The sequence below is a fragment of the Puccinia triticina genome, chromosome 11A (assembly GCF_026914185.1).
Source record: "Puccinia triticina chromosome 11A, complete sequence".
In the NCBI taxonomy this organism is placed as follows: Eukaryota; Fungi; Basidiomycota; class Pucciniomycetes; order Pucciniales; family Pucciniaceae; genus Puccinia; species Puccinia triticina.
The window spans coordinates 2,625,463-2,644,003 of record NC_070568.1 but is presented as its reverse complement, the minus strand read 5'-3'; the positions used below and the strand labels follow the sequence as shown (position 1 = coordinate 2,644,003).

General features: G+C 47.0%; 3 protein-coding genes across 3 annotated transcripts; 2 read left to right on the top strand and 1 right to left on the bottom strand.

Moving 5' to 3' along the window:
• Nucleotides 1–356: 356 nt before the first annotated feature.
• Nucleotides 357–2,932, top strand: PtA15_11A261 (uncharacterized protein; the record flags this gene model as incomplete). Its single annotated transcript, XM_053161151.1, has 9 exons — nucleotides 357–769; nucleotides 845–1,119; nucleotides 1,212–1,256; nucleotides 1,345–1,751; nucleotides 1,862–2,045; nucleotides 2,115–2,214; nucleotides 2,292–2,425; nucleotides 2,500–2,639; nucleotides 2,735–2,932. 9 exons carry the CDS (start codon nucleotides 357–359, stop codon nucleotides 2,930–2,932), a joined length of 1,896 nt encoding a protein of 631 aa, XP_053025126.1.
• A 5,705-nt stretch (nucleotides 2,933–8,637) lies between these two features.
• PtA15_11A260 (uncharacterized protein) lies at nucleotides 8,638–9,125 on the bottom strand (the record flags this gene model as incomplete). Its single annotated transcript, XM_053161150.1, has 3 exons — nucleotides 8,638–8,754; nucleotides 8,897–8,974; nucleotides 9,039–9,125. 3 exons carry the CDS (start codon nucleotides 9,123–9,125, stop codon nucleotides 8,638–8,640), a joined length of 282 nt encoding a protein of 93 aa, XP_053025125.1.
• Nucleotides 9,126–11,067: 1,942 nt separating this feature from the next.
• Nucleotides 11,068–12,522, top strand: PtA15_11A259 (uncharacterized protein; the record flags this gene model as incomplete). Its single annotated transcript, XM_053161148.1, has 3 exons — nucleotides 11,068–11,113; nucleotides 11,172–11,683; nucleotides 12,508–12,522. 3 exons carry the CDS (start codon nucleotides 11,068–11,070, stop codon nucleotides 12,520–12,522), a joined length of 573 nt encoding a protein of 190 aa, XP_053025124.1.
• Nucleotides 12,523–18,541: the final 6,019 nt, after the last annotated feature.

The following is an 18,541-nucleotide window of genomic DNA, read 5'->3' as shown; positions in this document are numbered from 1 at the left end:
CTCAACATCTGTATCGGAGATCTTTTTCTTCCGGCTTTTCATACAAGGCGACTCACTCTCACTTGGTTGATATTCATAGCATCACTCCCTGATCAGTGCTCCTCTGGGAAGAACCAGCTCGTCATCAAGGCAACAGATACTTGCGCTTAGTCTGTATGTAGTGAATCTTTTGACAACTCAATTGGACTTGATTGGGATCACTTCACTAATATCTCGTCCCTGCCAATGTCTTGATCTACATGATATCAGTCTCACCTTCTCTAACCACCCGATCATCTTGTCTTTCGTAAGTTCCTTGGCAACCGATAGGTTTTGCTATCAATCTCCAGCAAGCTAAAAATACACACATATATCCGATGATGAGAGAGATGCTACGTGCAGATTATCCATCAATGCTCGGCCTATTCCTGCTTTTCCTACTGAGCCTCAACGGGAAGGTCAACACGCAAGTCCTGACTGCCAGCCTGCCCTCCTACGCCCCCGTCAGCGTTGAATGTCCCGCGGAGCAACCGCTTTTGCGGCTCGCGGGCACCCCTTCCGGACGGAATCAAAGCTTGTCCGAGGCCGAGACCAACTATCTTAAGGGCCGCAAATCTGTAATTAACCCACTTTGGCAGGATTTTTTTACAAACGGGCCAGGCAAGGGTACCGGCTACCAATCCACTTCTTTGCTGACCAAAAATCAGCAACATTGGCCTGTATTTGCAATTGCTCATTCTGGCGGTGGTCTACGCGCTTCGCTATACGCTGCGGGGGTCTTGCAAGCGCTGTGGGTATCATGCTACGCGTACTTCGCAAAAACATCCATAGTTCCTCGCGCTCATTTTTCTTTACTCCGTTTCAGTGATTCAAGGTCCAGCTCTAGCCCCCTCCGGGGTGTTTATTCATTGTCAACATATATCACTGGTCTGAGTGGTGGGAGCTGGCTGGTCGCATCCGCGGCCGCGAACAATTATCCGACCGCACCTGAGATGGTGAGGGACTGGCAGTTGGAGATAGATTTGGCAATTCCCGGAGGCCTCAACCCCCTAAGAAGTGTACAGTTTCTGGACGCGCTCCACGACACTGCCAAGCTCAAACAAGCTGCTGGATACAATATCTCTTTGACTGACCACTGGGGTACCTATCTAACATTCATCTATCCAACGTGAACATCTGTAAATATGTATAAGCAGAAGTACTGATGTTGCCTGACATATATCCTACTGTAGGTCGTGCGCTTGGATATCATTTCTTGCCCGGAACAAGTTCTGAAAGTTAGTCTAGCGAGTCGAATGGCTGTTCTGAGTGATGTCAAGACTGACGGCTCTGCGTTTCCCAATCCTTTTGGCATTATATGCACAGACTTCTATACCAATTCGCCAACTGCTCACGGGGCGGGGATGCTATTCTCAAACTTGCGCAACATGCAATCAATGCAAAACCATCAGGTCCCCCTCCCAATTATTGTCAGTAACCACAAGCCCGTGAACGAAGCGGCCGCAAACCCGAGCAACCTGCCCGTCTCCGGAACAACATACGTCCCGCTCTCCGCCCCGGTCTACGAATGCTCGCCGTTCGAGTTCGGGAGCTTTGACCCCCAACTGAGCGCTTTCATTCCCTCAGAATTCCTCGGCACCAGTCTCGACGCCGGGAAGCCTTTTATCGCTTCATCCGTCATCAAGGCCACTAAAAACGTTAAAAACTCCCGAAAAAACACCTGCGTTCGTGGATTCGATCAACTGAGCTTCATCATGGGGAGCTCAGCTACAGTTGCGTGATACTTCATCATTGTCTAACAACCATCACTGTTCAAATTTGACTCATAGTATGTTGATATTTTGCCTGCCTTTTTCATCTGGTTATTTTTGCCCTCAAAAAGTTGTTCAATGCCATAACTGGCTTACCTACCCAATACACCACAGTTTTGCAGACAATGGCACGAAAGATTTCTGGTAGTCTCGACAAATCCCTGACGGCACGGTACCCGAATTCGTTCAGAGGAGTAAATGGCCCCGCTGGCTTTGACCGTTCCCGTACCGACGAGCTTGTGATTGTCGATGGTGGTAAGTTTCCAATTGATGTCATTCATCTTTTCTGGAAGTTGAGATTGATGATTTGTGTCCTGCTCATAGGTGAAAACGGCGAAAATATACCACTCAACCCGCTACTGGCTCCAGTTAGGCAGGTTGATGTCATCTTGGCGGCGGATGCGTCCAGGGACTCGGATTCAAGGTATGAAAATGCAAGTGTCTGCGTCACATAGATTACATTGATCAAACACCCATTGCTTTGTCTTCCGGGAAACTCAGTGGCGTCAACGGGGATGGCTGGCCTAACGGAAGTAGCATGATCAACACTTTCCTACGAGTAACCAAGGTCTTGCCGGCTGGCACAGCTAACTTTCCACCTGTCCCGTTGAATCCTCAAGTCTGGGAGAAAAAGGGTCAGCGCATGAATTGTACTGGCTGCGAATTAAAGAGCTAGAAAAGCTGACAAGGACGCTCGCTGCACTCGAAGGATTGACATCTCGTCCCGCATTCTTCGGCTGTGAGGCACCAACTAAGCAAGGTAATGGTGGATATCCCTTGGTGATTTACTTGCCAAATAGCCCCACCCGATCACCTCCATTCACCAATTACTCAACCTTCAAGCTACAAGTTGAGTCCGGAGCCCTACTTATGGAGCGCTTTGGGGGAATAAACTCGGCCGAAGCAAGTCGCATAACTAACAAGTTGCTTGTCTCATGCTTTAGTATTCGAAGAAGGAGACCAGCTCGTTCCTGACCTCAGTCATGGAGTCGACGACCAAGCCGAGGATCAGCATCAGCCGCGGTGACGCCGACTGGCCCACATGTTTATCCTGCGCATTGATAGATCGAACCCGAAATCGGCAAGGCGTGCCTCGATCCGACCCGTGTTCAAACTGCTTTAAACGGTACTGCTTTAGTTAAACCTCATCCATCACGAATTACCGTAACATGATTGAATTCACCCGAATGGATCACCAGCTTGTTATGTGAAAATATGTGTTTATTTCTGTTTTGATATTTTCCCATAGTTTCGTGTTCTTATATTCACATATTTTCTATATACACAGTTGAATATTGTTGTATTTCTCATCAACCAAAATATGTACTTGGAAAGCACTATACATGCACCAGGGTTGCAGGAAAAGCTTCTGGAAACCATTTTCAAAAATTCTTGGTTTTAAAATGGTTTCTGAACACTTTTTATTTGGTTTTGGGGCCTTTCTCACATAGTGTTTTCAAAAACACTTCAAAAACCTACTAAAACCACACCAACAATGTTGTCTGCAATTGAGTTTGAAAAGGTTTGAAGTGGTTTTGAAAACCACTTCAAAACATTGGGTTGCAGCTGTGTTTTAGTATATCTTTCCTCAGAAATAGATTTTCCCTTTGGGGAATTTTTCTTCATCTCATTCTATACCTTGGGATTCATAGCTTAACATGGCTGACCAAACCTATTATTATATCATTATTCCCTCAAGTCTGTGGTTTCATCCCTGAAAACTGTCTCAAAAGACAATATGCCACAGAACCATCCAACTTTACTTGCATCCCCTAATTTCTCAAAAGAAAAATATACCCAAAATATCTTGGCTGCTTTATCTACAACTAGAGTATAAGGCGGCTACGTATTGGGTAAAATGTCACACGCATGTCATGTACGGAATCTTGTCTAGAACCTTCCGAGTCAATTTCTACTCAGCCGGCCAACTCAGAACCACCATCCGGACAACTCAGAACCAGCACAGCAACTCAAGAGCACCTACACCTACGCCGAACAAGCAGTATCAGCACCAGCTTCAATCGACACAACTCCAGGAACATTGTTCAGGGGGAGGAGGATAGGTATTTGATCTTTCGACGCTCAGCATGGTTATTCCTTCATTCCTCAGATTGTTGTGTTCTAATGATTCTTTCTTTTTTAGTTCTTACTATCTCTCACTTCATCATCGCTTTCTCAAATAGTCTGTCAGATCTTAACACTCAACAACCTAGGTAAAACTCAAATCAACAATTGTTTCTTTCTCATGAATTATTTCATTAATTGTCTTGTTTTTCACTAGTTTACTACTACTGGTTTTAAGTGTTTGCAATAAATAAGATCTCATCAAACTACACTACGCCGCTGCAATTTGAAGGGTACAGCCCATGTTGTAACCACTGTGCTGAAAAAAGTGCAGCAGAGTGGTTAGCACAGCGGTTTGTTGCTCCCCTGCACTGTGCTAATGGGTAGCACTCAGGCTGCTACCACTTTTGCTATTCAAAAACCCCAAGAAAAATAGGGTGTTTGAGTGCACTAAAATTAGCGGCCAGATGGAGGAAAACCAACAAAATCTAGTGCAGCCCAAAATCCCTGATTTTAGTGGTAGTGCAGCGGTAAAAAACCACTATTCAACACATAAAGGGAGCAGAACTGGAATTTGCAGCAGTGAAGCCGCCTTTGCCTGCAGTATATTTTAGAGAAGAGCAAGCCAAGAGAGAACCAGAAAAATATAAAGGTGCTAACAGAGAATACTGGCATAGATGAAGAATCCCGTCATAGATGGAGAATCACATCATAGAGTGAGAATCCCAGAGTAGTGGATAATCCCAGGATATATGGAGAATCCTGGTGTGGACAGAGAATCCCATTGTAGATGGAGAATCAGCACATAGACACACAAGAGTGAAAAGAAACTGCACCAAGGTTCCTGGCGGGCCGGCAAGATAAATATGTGCTGCTGCAGTGGGTGGCAAGCCACAATACCCGCATCTTCTGGCGTCCAGCATAGCGTTTGGCAGTCCATGTATTGCTTAGCGCTCATGTGGTGGTTTTGCACTGTGCTGCACTATTTTGTAACTCCAGCGCCTTTTTTTCCGCTGCTCTAACACTGACATCTCTCAAAAAATGTGGCATACCTCTGTATTTAGCGTTAGTGGAAGTGGCTTTCTAACTGCTACTGCTAACTGCCATGGGGGTGTAGCAATGTGAACGCTGTGCTGCACGAAATGTCCGCTTTTTTTAGTGTACCGCAGCAGTTACAATATGCTACAGTGCTTGGCTATTCCCCAAAAATTGCAGGAGCTTTAGAACAACTCAAGCGGATTTGTTTCAAGATTGCTTGAAGTTGTGCCAGTGGTGAACTACACACCATTGTTGTAAGAGACAGAGAACCAAGCAAGTCAACAGATACAACCAGCAGAATTTGATGTCAACCAGAAAGTACAAAAAATAATATTTTGCACTGTCATTTCTCTCATTGATCAGAGCGGGAGGGTGTTTAGAAATTTTCTTAGAGATTTACAATCAAATATTGTTAATTCTAATTATTGGCCCATTTGTATCAAATGGTGACTCAGATTTGATAACAGCTGGTGAGATACTTGTCTAGTCAGGATCTGAAAGCTGCATATCACAGAGGAGACCTATCAAAAGTTCAACAGGATGAACAAAAAGGGTTTGGCCAGCCCGCCAATAAAATAGGGGGAGGTGGTAGCTTCAAGGCAGGGATTGGCGGTCGGGGACGTCCAAGATGATTTGTAAGAACATATGATGGGCAATATGTGCCAGTGTTCTTCCAAAGCTCCTCCTTGATTATGCTGAGTGCCCCGGCGTGCTTGCAGGCCAGTCTGCGCGAGAACTTGGTCGGGGATGAGAGTGGTGTCCGGAGGACGCGGCCAGCAGCAGCACTCGCCGGGCTGGAGAGCAGAATTGGATAGGAGCTTTTCGATGTCGCAGACGGGACCGTCGGCGGGGGTGTGCGCCAAACCAGGAACTTTTGGATCACTACCTGGGGCCAACAGATGTTTGGTAATCCCAACCCAATGGGCTTTGGCTGCGTAAGACGGTGATGAACCAGCGGCTTCTGGGACTGAAAATGAGGCTGATGCTTGTATTGGCCTCTGCCTTGGCCATGCTTGGTGCGCCTGGTCGAGCATTCTCCGGCCGCGCGGCTGAACTCCAAGCCTTGTCCTGATCGCGCTCTGGCTTCGGAAAATTGTTCCTTGTGGTTGGCCAGATTGTTCCTTGCAAGCAAGGTTGTGAAGCCTTAAAATCAGCTCTTTTAATTCTGGGGACTAGAATCTGCGGACCAATAGCAGTTGAAGGTGAGCTCCGAGCTGAGATGGGAGCTGATGATCCCAGAGGCACCACGGAGGACAAGTAGGTCGGCGGTTGAAAACATCAAGGTTTAAGAAAATGTTGGGAGAAACCACGATCCACCCAACTGACTCTCGAGGTATGTTTGCAGAAAAAAGGGAAGACCCCTGTCACTGTCTGCAATGAGGACATTGTTCAAGAATGTCGTGCGGCAGGAGTGACAATCGAAGGAAGGAAGAATGAGGTTCAGGGCCATCAAAGGAGACAACACTGGTGGAGGGTGAAGTAGGGGTGGTAGCCACCAAGTCGAGGCTGGTATAGCCACTACGTTCTGAGGTGGTTCTGAACTTTTGATGCTTGTGGAGCTCTTTGTTGAAGTGTCCCCGGGTGCGGGCGCGCTGGGCAAGAGGTGGTGATTAAGAGCAGGGGTTGGTGGTCGTGATAGAGGCAGTGGGGCTGGCTCGGGCGATGGAGCACGATGCAGGCTTGGAGTTGGCAGAGACAATGAGACCTCGGTAGCGGGGAGCATTTTGGGCGTGGGGACTCTTGCAGAAGTAGGCAGCTTGTGGGGTGCCTGGTGAGGAATTGAATAAAACTTCTCTATTTCCGAAAAGAGAGCCAGTTGCGAGGACAAATCAGCAACAGTCTCCACCAGAACAACAACCGCGTAAAAAAAGGTAACTTCTTCGGTGAGCACCTGCACATCGGGAAGGATTCCACCATGGAGCAGTCCATACCTGCTAGCCAAGGAAGGCTGCTCCAGGCAGACAGCAGCTATGTGTATTGACTGGCCGGACGGCAGAAGGTGTCTTTGCTCTCCGGGCCCGGGGAGAATATCACTCCTTGTAATTCACTTGGCTCGCCGGGCCCAGGGGGAATATTGCTCCTTACAATGCACCAGCTAGTCTACATCCTTGCCGAGGTTGCTCCCCGGCAATCACCTGCACATATGCTTGCCAAGAATGATTCATCCCCACCGGGAAGAATCCTCGGCACTTGTACATGCTTGACAATGAGACTGGCCATTGAATGGAGTAAACACTCCCTTCAATGGCCGGTCCGACTGCACATCTAGAGGAGGAGAGTCCTCTCGATGGCCACTGTCTTCTCCCTTTGATGACCTATTACATCGGCGGCCATCGGGAGGGGTAACTGAAGGCCGAGGAGGCATTCTTGCACCGGGAAGGGGCTTGGTGGGACAATCTTTGCAAGATCAGCATGTGTGGGTTCTCAGGCCCTTTTTTTAGCAATTAAAGAAGTTTTATTTGGGGGTGCGTGCCTGGTAGCCCACAGAAATGGAGCCGCGGGAGACGACGGACTTGTCGACTTGGGAGACTGACGCCGTATACACCCCCGATGCAAAAGCACGGCGGGGGACGGTTGTTGAAGCTCGTCTGACGACGGACCTCCCCCAGCCAACATGTACGGCCCAACTACGGGTCTCATGACAGGTATTACCAACGGCAGGGTTGATCCGTCTTTTGCCTGGGGATCCCTCGCGACCGTCTGAATATGCCGTCTCCAGGCGACTAAGAACGACGGTCCGGGGCGGGCATCCTACCGTCGTCCAACGGCCCCCGCCGCTGCTTCCGACACAGGACGGGGAGGGTTACCTGTTCTGTCGGACGACGGGCAGGATCACCCGTTCTGTCGGACACCGGAGAGGGCCACAGGATCTGCTCCACGACGGGGGCGAGGCACCATCCCCGTCGCAGCTCAGAGAGCGGTTCCGCCTTCGTCGCATGACGGCGAAGCATCTATGTATTGCCCGTCAGCAAGGTCTGTCTTACGACCACGCAGACCCACTGCATTCTACACGACCGGTTCAGATGCCCAGGGATATGCAGCAAGATCTGGATCTCAGATCCACTTGTGCGTATAAGGAGCGTGTAGTGCCATTGCGTTCAACATATGAGAGTAGTGACAGAGAAGAAAGGAAAAAACTAAGGCCCTGTTTGGCAGCGTCATATTATGCAGCGTAATAATAGGAAACATACTACATTACATATGGTAAAACATGTCTCTTTGGGATAATCTTTGAAAAGTAAACCCTCATAAGGCTTGGCAGTTCACTTCCAAAAGATCAGGCGGAAAAGTAGTGTCTTACACAATGTAGGGGGACATGGCAAGATTATTTATTGCGTAATAATCACGCTGCCAAACAGGGCCTAAACATTCACAAATGTAGAAAAAAAGATAACTGAACACAAAGCGTATGTAAATGGGGAACCACCTGTACAGTACGGTAAAAAAGACATCCCCTTGTCATATCAAACTGGCGCCAAAATCGCCAGCTCCGCCCGCGGCTCGCTCGGTGGCAATTAACTCCATCTTAGCTAGTACTTCATCCTTGGTAGGTGGCCTGATGCTGTCAACATCCATCTCAGCAAAGAACCGGTCACCAAAAGTTGCTTGATCAAGCTCCATAATCAGTCGGAAGAACCTGTGAGCAGCTGAAATCAGTTTTTCATGCCCACAAACAGATTCAAAGGATGTTCTAACACACGCTCTCCTATATGGCCCCCCCTTTGCGCAGAGCACTTGAAGTTGTTCATCCACCAAAGCCCATTGCCGGTTGACATTGCCCGGAGCCGGCCGAGCATAGTGTGATATGGTCTGAATTCGCAGGTAAGCAATACGTGTACGGACCCGCCGATTCTATTGCTCTCTGTCCATCCCGTTAGGTGGATCAGCACCCCGGGCAGCTGTACTTAACATCCTTTGACGCATCTTGAATAAACAAAAAAAATGGTATGTATTGAGCTAAACTCCAAGCCTTTTACATATGCAGCAGTTCACAGAAAGCTTACATCTATAATCAGATTAGTGAGTGTGGGCACTGGGTGCGTAATTGGGCGTCCTTGAGGATCGTGGACCATGGTGAGGAGCTACACATTTTTATTACAAGTCAGTCCCAAATTTTCAACCCACAGTCGAACTTGTAGCGCTCACCATGTTGCGCATGGCTCCCCTTTCATGCTTAATTTGGTCCTGCATCTCTGAATTTACACTTGCCTCGGCAGCAGGCTCCTCGTCCATGTACCCAGGTGGTAGGTAATCTCGCTTGAATTCATTGGACTGGGCTCTAACATGATCCTACAAATGGACATGTTGGATTAGCTTGAGCATGTTGCTGCAGATACTTGAAGCAGGCTACTTACCACAACCTGGTCTAGTAAGCTCCTCCCTGCAGGCGGAGCACCCCTAACCGGCTCACAGGAGTAGATATCAAGTATTGGGTCCAGCAATATCTCCTTTGCTCGTGATTGGACAAAAGTCTACATGTATGATAGGCAAGACATCAGTCTAACGTTTTAAGGATGCCTTGTCAGCAAAGAAACATACTCAAAAAAACCGTTGGAAAGTATGCATCCTTGCTTGCAGTGATAAAGGGATCACAGCAGGTGCTGGAGTTGCTTCCCAAGCTTCATCCTGGGCGCGTATTAGGGATTCAATCGATTGTCTCACTGATAAGACCGAGTACAGAAGTACAGCATATTGACATGGTTGAGGGACCTGCAAGAGCACCATCAATCAAACCATGATTTGAATTCGACAAAATTCTTGCATGTGCAAAGAAGAAAAATACAACTAACCATGACCAGCTCCTCCGCGAAGGCATTGTAAGGTGCCCAATGATCAAATGTACTGCCCAAAGTCCTGAAAAATTCATCATTGAGCTCGGCATCAAACACATGAAATGGCACTTCGGCAGGCGGCCACGGTTGGCTGATTCTGCGGGACCCAGTTGCCCTGTGATTGCGTTGTGTACAAATACCTCGACAGGCAGATCTGCCTAACTGGGTATCCACACTGGACAATCTTCCTGCACAAAGTTGTCAGTTTCTGGTAGCGCAAAGTAAGATGACTTGCAAGAAACTGACCTGCATTGGTGCCGTCACGGGATCTGTTGTGTCCCGCAGACCCTTGACCTCTGCTCCCACGAGCTGGCGCGGAATCTAGGCCATAGGGAGATGTTCGGGTGGGGTTCCGGAAGTTTGAGTGTGATTGTCTGCTGGAACCATCAGGGAACTCATCTGAATTGCGACCAGGCCTGTTGCTGTCAGTTGAGTGTCTGGCTGGAGAAGGGGAACCACGTGGAGACTGGCTGGAGGTTGACATTGTGGTGGCAAAAAATATGAAGTGCAAAGTTTTTAGGTGCAGTTAGCAACACTGGTGCGAGGTGCAATACTTGGATGTAAGTCGGGGAACCAAAGGGGATCAAAGGAAATAAGATGGAAAAATTGTTTGGGATGGAAAAAAAGGTGGAATGGGTGACACTCACGCAACCCTGCCTGCAAAAGTGTAGCTAAATAATGCCTGCGGAAAAATCAACCTCCGCCCCAGAAGGCGCAAGAATTACACCCGCGCAGATAAATGCAAGCGAAGGCATGATCAAAATGTCATACTTGATGAGATCATTGTAGATAAATCTGTCAATCAGAATTGGATTGAGGAAAGCCGAGGGCCCTTGACGCCATTTGGAGTTCTGAGTGTTGTCGGCTAGAAGTGGAGTCCCGAATATTGCCAGCTAGAAGTTGGTGTTCCAAATGTTGCTGGTTGGAAGTCTGATCACTGTTTGGCAGATAATTGAACAGTGAGCAGGGAAGGGACCCCATTGACCCCTTCCCTGACCCACAGTGAGTCAAAGCTGGATGCATGGTTGATTAAACAGACCATTTTTGCGTCGAGGACAGAGTGATTGGGTCTTGATTTTGGTTTGAAGGTTGGCCGGCACTGACGCGGGCCCATAGCGCCGCACCCGTGGAAGTTTTTTTACCCCCAAAAGTTTTGGAGCCGCGCCATCACCTGAGCAAAATCTGAAACTCCAACATTGTCAATTCCGTGCATACAACTCGCCAAGGCTCCTGAGGAGTGTGCGCGCTGTTGACTTTTGGCAAGAAGACAACCTATCATATCCTTCAGCCGGACATACCTCTGGAACATTGCTAGTAGTTTATTCAAAGGGAGTTCATCAAGCATGGTTAAACATTCCAGGAAGCGAGTGCCTGAGAAGGCCAATATGAGTAAGTCATGTAGCGTAAATTTGGCATCGTTAGAGCTGACAATTTTGGCCATTTCTAGGCCTATTTTACCGAAAGCCTGGTGAAACACAAGACAAGTGGTACTGTCACCTCTGTGGAGGCGGCCGTGGTTCAATGTACAAAAACTTGCATAAGCATGAGCAGACGGAGACTCATATGGAGGCGGCCAGACGGCGCGACAAACGGGCACACGCGCACTTACCTGTAGATGAAGCACCAGCTCTGATACCTGAAAAAATGGACTGGACGGCAGAGCACGAACAACCCCCAGCAGAGGAGCCGCCAATCGAGCCAGAGAGTGACAACCATGAGTTAGGACTAGATTTGGCCTTCATAGACCAGGACAGCATTTACAGCGAAGAAACTGAACGCACAGGGGGGGAATACGATGATGCTTCCAATTCAACCTGCTCGAGTGATGATATGGGGTGGAATACTCGCCAACCATCAAATCCTGATCAGCCGCGGCCAGCTCCGCATGCCAATGGGCAGTCCAGTGGTGCCTGGGGTCGCAAACGTAGTGAAGAGTGGTGGCCGTTTAAGGCTGTAGAGGTGCGCCGGCAGAGGATATTTCTATTTCTCACTCATATTGGCCTTTTGCGCTGGGCTGGTGGCATTTTGCTAATATTGTTTCCAACAGTATTTGATTGGTTGTTTGGTGATTGGCCACACAAGAACCATCATTTCACGCGCAATGTATAACCATGTGCGCATGGGGTTTGATATCTGTGCTGTCAATCTGCCTGATTGGACTACCATCCGTTGGGTTAAAACCGAGCTCCGGAAGATGATAGGACTTGAGGTAGTGGGGCGCCGGTCGGTGATTAACACACCAGTACACTACTTGAGTCTCAAAAAAATACTTGGACTCGAGTTGGCCAATCCACTGGTTGAACCTCACCTGAGATACTACCCGGAGATGACTGGCGGACAGAACATATCACGATTATACCAATTATCAAAGTGGCTTGAGGAGCTCTCCCCAAATACACGTGCGCAGATGGTTTGGCATAAAAATCACAGTTTTTATTTGTTTGAACTAATCCAGCTCCAATCTGGGCTGATTGTCATCCCGGCCTTCTTCTATGAGTATGGCGGGGAGATGTATGCTCATTGCCTGACACCCACAATAGATGCGGATTGCAAGAGTGGACAACTGGTTTTTTCAATCTGCAAAGATGTTGCTTTTTCCTCTCCTGAATATACCAGCATCAGCGTAACCGAGTTTGATGTGGAATATCCTTTGATGGAGGCCCCTGATGGATCACTCTTTTCCAGTATTTGTGGAAACAAGCTGTACGGTAAATCTGAGTTTCTTGATTGACTACTTTATTGTCTGACAGAAGAGCCAAACACTGACTCTTCTGTAATCGTAGAGGTCAGCTCGTTAGGCCGTACTGTGAGGGAAATGCCTAACCCCTGGAGGAAGAGAGCGGGGTCAAAAGTCATTCGCCACGTTCCCATTTGCCTATATTCAGATGATACCTCTGGGAATGCGTCCAAAAAATGGAACAAACACATATTGTACTACTTCATACTTGCTGGCCTACCACCAACACTCACCAACCAGCATTTCCACTGCCATTTCTTGAGCACTTCAAACAGCGCAGGCCCCTTGGAGATTGCTGAAGGGATTGTTGATGATATAATGTATGTGATTCATGCCCGAGCTGGGTTTGCATATTTAGTCTTACATTTAAACCTTATATCTGAAAATCATTCAGGGAATTAACAACAAACGGTTTCAGCGCTTATGACTGTGGGTTGTCTGAGGAGGTGTTGGTAACCACAAGCATCATCTGCTTTTTGGCAGACACACCAATGCACACTGAAATTACTAGCACGGTGATGCCCTCTAATTCACGCACTCCGTGCCGGACATGTGATTTGTCTGTAAGGACTGTGGCTCAGAAGAAGACAATGGCTTATTTGCAATTTTTCTTGCAAATCAGTGCGGACAGAGTTTGGGTCAGTGTTTTAATTTGATTGATTGATTTGTGCTATACCTTTGATTTAACATCGAAACCATGCTGTTTGTGTATAGATCACTAATGGGCTGAGTTTGTGGGTTGGAATCATTGCAAACTGTTATCTTTTGTGGCAGATGTCAAAGGAACCGAAGTCAAAAACACGTGTGGGTGACCTTGGTGGGGAGCTAGGCATCAAAGACTCCATCAACAGACAAATTTCCATGTACAGGTATGACCTACAAGCAAAGGGGAATAATGTCAGCCCAGCCAATTCTGCTTTTACAAAGTGTCAGCCTTAGAGTCATCTCATGAGCTGACCTAAAATCTGCCTTTTTCTACTTTGTACATATGAATTACTTCATATCTTTTTCATCTTAAGAGATAACCTTGTTTAGACTTCATATTCTGTTTCTTAATGCAATTTTAACCCTAGTTACAACTTACCAATTCTTTTTAACTATACTCCTTCCCTGAATTACTGAGTTGTGGGGCACATGCGCAGTTGTGACCTGTCAGCGCTACCAGGCGCGCCAAACCACATGTACATATGTAAATTACATAAGCAAACTGTGAAAATTTTCGTAGTCAGGATCCCCTTGCCTGAGGCGGATCTACAGACTTCAGCACACCAGAACCACACCCCAGATAACCCAGGATCACCACCAAAGAGTTTACCACACTCCCAGTATACCTTCCGTCACAGGCGCCTAGGATATTGACAGTAAGTAACCTCTTTCACTGAACCTTGCTTATCTCAGAGGTACAAATCTGTGTCTTGCTTGATCTGCTCTTCTTTGCTGGCCTTTGCCTCATTCTTGATCACAGGGCTGTCCCTTCATATCTGCATTCTTTTTCTGTGGTTTTTGTAAGAAACAAACCACATAGGTTTCCCTTTAAAGAACCTTGACTATCCAGAAGGAAGCTAAAAAATTGTGGCTGGATTAAACTTATCTAATCCAGAGACCCTTCACGTTTCTTTGGTGAGAGGAGGCTGTAGCACTCTCTAGCACAGCTTTGCAGCACTCTTCTGAAGAGGTAGCATTGCCAGTGGACGTGCATTCCCACCTGAATAACCTTGAATATCTGCAAATCTTGATTCTGCTCAGTCTCTCTCTCTCTTTCTCTTCCTCTCTTATATTTGTATCTTCTTTATCCAAAGAAATCCAAATATTGCCCCCCCATTTCTTGTGTCTTGTTGTCACCATAGAGAATCAGGCTCACACAAAGCGTTTTGATACATTGGATAAGGATGAGCCGGGCGGGGCTGTTCAACTCCTTGTTTAGGGTTCCAGGTACGTATACATAGATCCATATTGTTACAAAGCCCGTACATACCTGCTGGTTGGTTTTGACAGTGTGGATTTTTGATTTAGATTTCAATGGTTGTACAGACACGCCATTCGAGGTACTACACGTCTTTCCTATTTACATGGTATTTATGTTGCTTCTGGTGGCGGAGCCTGTCTTACAGGCCTGTAAGTTGAGTGCTGCTTTCCGCATTTGGAGCCTGGCAATGTTGGATATCTTCAATGATACATGCGGAGTCAACATCACTGCAAGGTAACAGTCTTGGCTGGGATGGCTAGTCTGCCGTGTATGCCAGCAGGGACGGTTCCGGACTATGAGGCCTGCACCATTTGGCTGTGTGCTGTCACCGACACGGCTCAGTTGCAGTGTCCCTGAGGATGTACGGGCCTTTTATGGCTGGCCGCCGTGTATTCAGGTGGGGAACCATTAGGCTGTATGCTGTCGCGAACATGGTGTTGTTACGGTGATCCTGTGGATGGACGGTGGTCAGCGGTGTCTTGATTTTCGCCGTGTTTTTGCGGCGAATTACCGCCCACAGGCGGGAGATCAGCCCTGACGGGCACCCTTGGTCGCTTGTGCAAGTGCTCCCGATGAGCCGTCGGATGCTCATCTTGCACCGTGATTATCATACTGAACGGCAGATTGCCGCACCTGCGGAGCGTTGCACGTCTTTCTTTTTGGAGGGGGAAAAGGACGTCGGACTTTGAAAATTTTGCACCGCGGGTGTACGCTTTGTGGATCTCGGCACATTCGGCGCAGCTGATCATAAGGATAGACTGTGTGGGGTTGGCTTCATGGGACGGACGCGCAGCCTGAAGCGTGATGGGAGGAGATTGAAGCCTCAATGACAGGGCCAAGATCCACTGCAGAGAATCCACCCCAAATAATAATTGCAGTGACACGTGTTTCAGTCATTTTCAAAGTGACTCAGGAGCGCTCCGTGTATTCTTTAATGATGAAACAATGATGAAACTCACTGTTACATATTAAGCATGCATTGAGGTGGCCAAAAGCGGACAGTTTGGCCCCAATTAGAAAAAATACAAGAACCTGAGCATAGACGAGGGGAGCGCAATGATCCAGGAAGGTTGCAAAAGTCTGCCTGGCAAGGGTTTGGCGTGGCTAAGGATGTGGCGCGGCGGCTTGTCGGGAAGGTGAAGTTGCTGCTGGATGTGTGTAGTGAGGGTCCCTGTGAATGTCTAATTTGGCCAGGTCAGTTGTTTAGTAGAAGGGGGTGGAGGGCAGCCCATGTAGTTTTTTCTTGTTGGGAGGGTGACTATGAGGTGTGGGGGTATATGTACCTAGGAGCGGCTCCTTCATGTGTGTTTGTCCCCTTGTTGAGTCAATTGTCCAGTAATATCATGACCTACTGCGCTTGCATAGGCATGGTTTGCTTATCCACCCCTCTCGATGTCAGTACTTCCTGATGAAAGGGGGGTTTACCGGCCTCTTTTTGCCTGTTGCTCGCGCACCGGCTGGGGGGTCAATAAGGCACTTTAGTGTTCGGGGGTTGAATTTTGAAGCTATTCCTTCAGCCACCCAATAGCGTGGTTTGGAGGAAATTTTAAGTCAAAGACAGGCCGAAACCACAAACATGGTTTTGGTGAATCTTTGTTTTTAATAAACTGGGATAACACCTCATCATGTCCCACATTCAGAGATGGCATCAGGTACCTGCTGTCTGATTTTACTGATTTTAATGAATCTGCTTCCAAGTACTTGTGAGTAACTAAAATCAATATGTAACAGCTTCAGTCCATCAAGTACCACCTGGACTTGAGGAAAACACTCAGCTAGCCGGATAGGCCAGAACAAGTAAGATTAAAGAAGTCAAATAATGTTGTACAGGTACCTGCCAACAGGTATACCTGTTGACAGGTACCTGTGCGCAGGTATTTGGCATCTGTACTTTTATGTGTGCCTTCCTAGACATTTAGCTGAGTGTCTTCCTCAAGTCCAAATTGTACTTCATGAGATGAAAGTGTTACCTATTGATGTTCTTTAATCACAAGCACTTGGAAGAAGTTTTATCAAAATCAGACAACAGGTACCTGCTGCCATCTCTACCCACATTAGTAACTTTTTCTGCACAGTTCCATTTCACTCAAAGTCTTGTAAAGAAGTTAATCAATTAAAGTTATTCATTTGTTACTACAACTTGTTATCTCTCAAACAATTTTTCTTTTTTTTTGTTTCACACAGTCATGAAGAGTCTGATTTTTACCAAAGGGGAACTCATGAACAAAACCTCTTTGACACTTTGTCTCAATGAACACCAACAAAATCAGGAGCCCAAACAAAAGGGAAGATGGATATTCAGGACTGCTTATTTTTGATATGTGGAGGCAATATTAACTGAAACTCATTGCTAGTATGTACTGTGTTTTTAGGGTGGGGTTCAAATATCCTCTTGATCTCATCACATATTTATGTTCCCTCCAGAGAAGTATTCCTGGTCAGATTGTGTGTAATCATGATTTCAGAGCGTGTAATTGTTAGAATTTCTGGTTTGACTCATTTCACCCTCAGAGGTTTGTGACAAGAATGAAAATTCTGTGCTTGCTATATTCAGATCTGCTCATATGCAGTCTGAAACCCAAAGAAAACCAAAATCAATTTTGGGAACCTGAAAAGCATTGCAAAGACCTATGAGAGCATTTGCATTTTTTGGGTTAAATTGCTAATTTTTGGCCACTTAACCCAACTGGCAATCACATTGGTCCGGGCTAAATCTGGGGTCAACAAGCCCAGGCTTGATTTCAGGTTTGGGCTTGCTATATTTAGCAAGCCTAAACCTGAAATTTAACCTCAGCCTACGGCATTTCTAACGTCAGCTAGCCTGCAGCTGACCCAACAAATGAGTCTGCCCGCCTTGGTCAGCTGACCTGCCCACAAACCTAGGATTACTTAACCCAAGAATTTAGCAAAAAAATGTGGATGCTCTCAGACTTGATCCCATGGTATGCAAGGATAGCTTTGGCTACCTGTTAAAGGTTACCTCTAATTCTGCAATAACCTGTGGAATATAAATATAGAAAAAAACTAAGTCAATGTGAATACTACGCTACAAGGTGCTAAACCTTTACCCCGTGGCATGGGAAGGTTGTAGAGCAAATACTATCTGGTATGGCAGACCACTTGGATAGAAGATGGGGGCTAGAAAAGCGTGAATTAGCTGATAACAAAGAGGAAAATGAGCTTAACAGAGACCAAGGATGGTCAAAGTAAGCGGGAGAAATAAGTAAAAGGAAGAGATTATAGAAGATAAGAAATAAGTGTGATATCTAAAAGCCCCAGTTGTTATACACTTTACAGGATACAAGAAAGTTTGGTGGGCTGGTTAACAATAAAACAAAGGGAGCTCTCTTTCACAGAGAGCTACATCAGATTAACTGGATCCACCTATTGGAAATCATGTCATTTCCCACAACTAATCCTCTTTCTCCATCTATCAGCTCAACTCAACTACTTGCAAAACTTCCTCCTCATTCAGTTGTTCTTCTATAGATAGTGATCTATCTCAGGGTTTGTTATTTATCTACTGTCTTATCTTCTCAATCTTTTCCTGAATAGTTCCTGTCTCACATTGTTGCTCTTTTAGTTTTTGGTCTTACTTTCTTAGAAATCAAGTCTTAGGTTCTTTAAGCTTGTGCATTCTTGAGAGAGTAGAAAAGCAAGTGTGCTTATATGCTTCTGAGGGAACCTTGAATGTACGGCCAAACAAAAGCACGCGGAAAGTCAACGGGCGGAGGCGGGTGCAGACCAGGGACCAACACAGGTGCGGGGAACCGGGGTTCAAGCCACGGCCTAGAAGGAGATTTAGCTGAGAGTTGGAGTAGGACTCCGGCGTATCAAGCGCACAGACGGACTGGTAGCGGCGCGGAGTTAGGTGAACTGGGGCAGCGGAAGCAGACATCATCAGTGGATGACGTTGGGGTGGAAGCGCTGGGTAGAGACTAAATCCAGAGGCTAGTCGCGGGGTGCAGGAGAACAGGCGTTGGAGATGTGCTAGGCTGGGAGGCGATGCAGGCAGAGTTTGTTAGTGCGGGAAAGGGGATGCAAACAACACCAGGTGGGAATGGAGGACGGCGGGGCCGAGGGAGTGGGGGATATGGAATGGGAGGGGACGGCT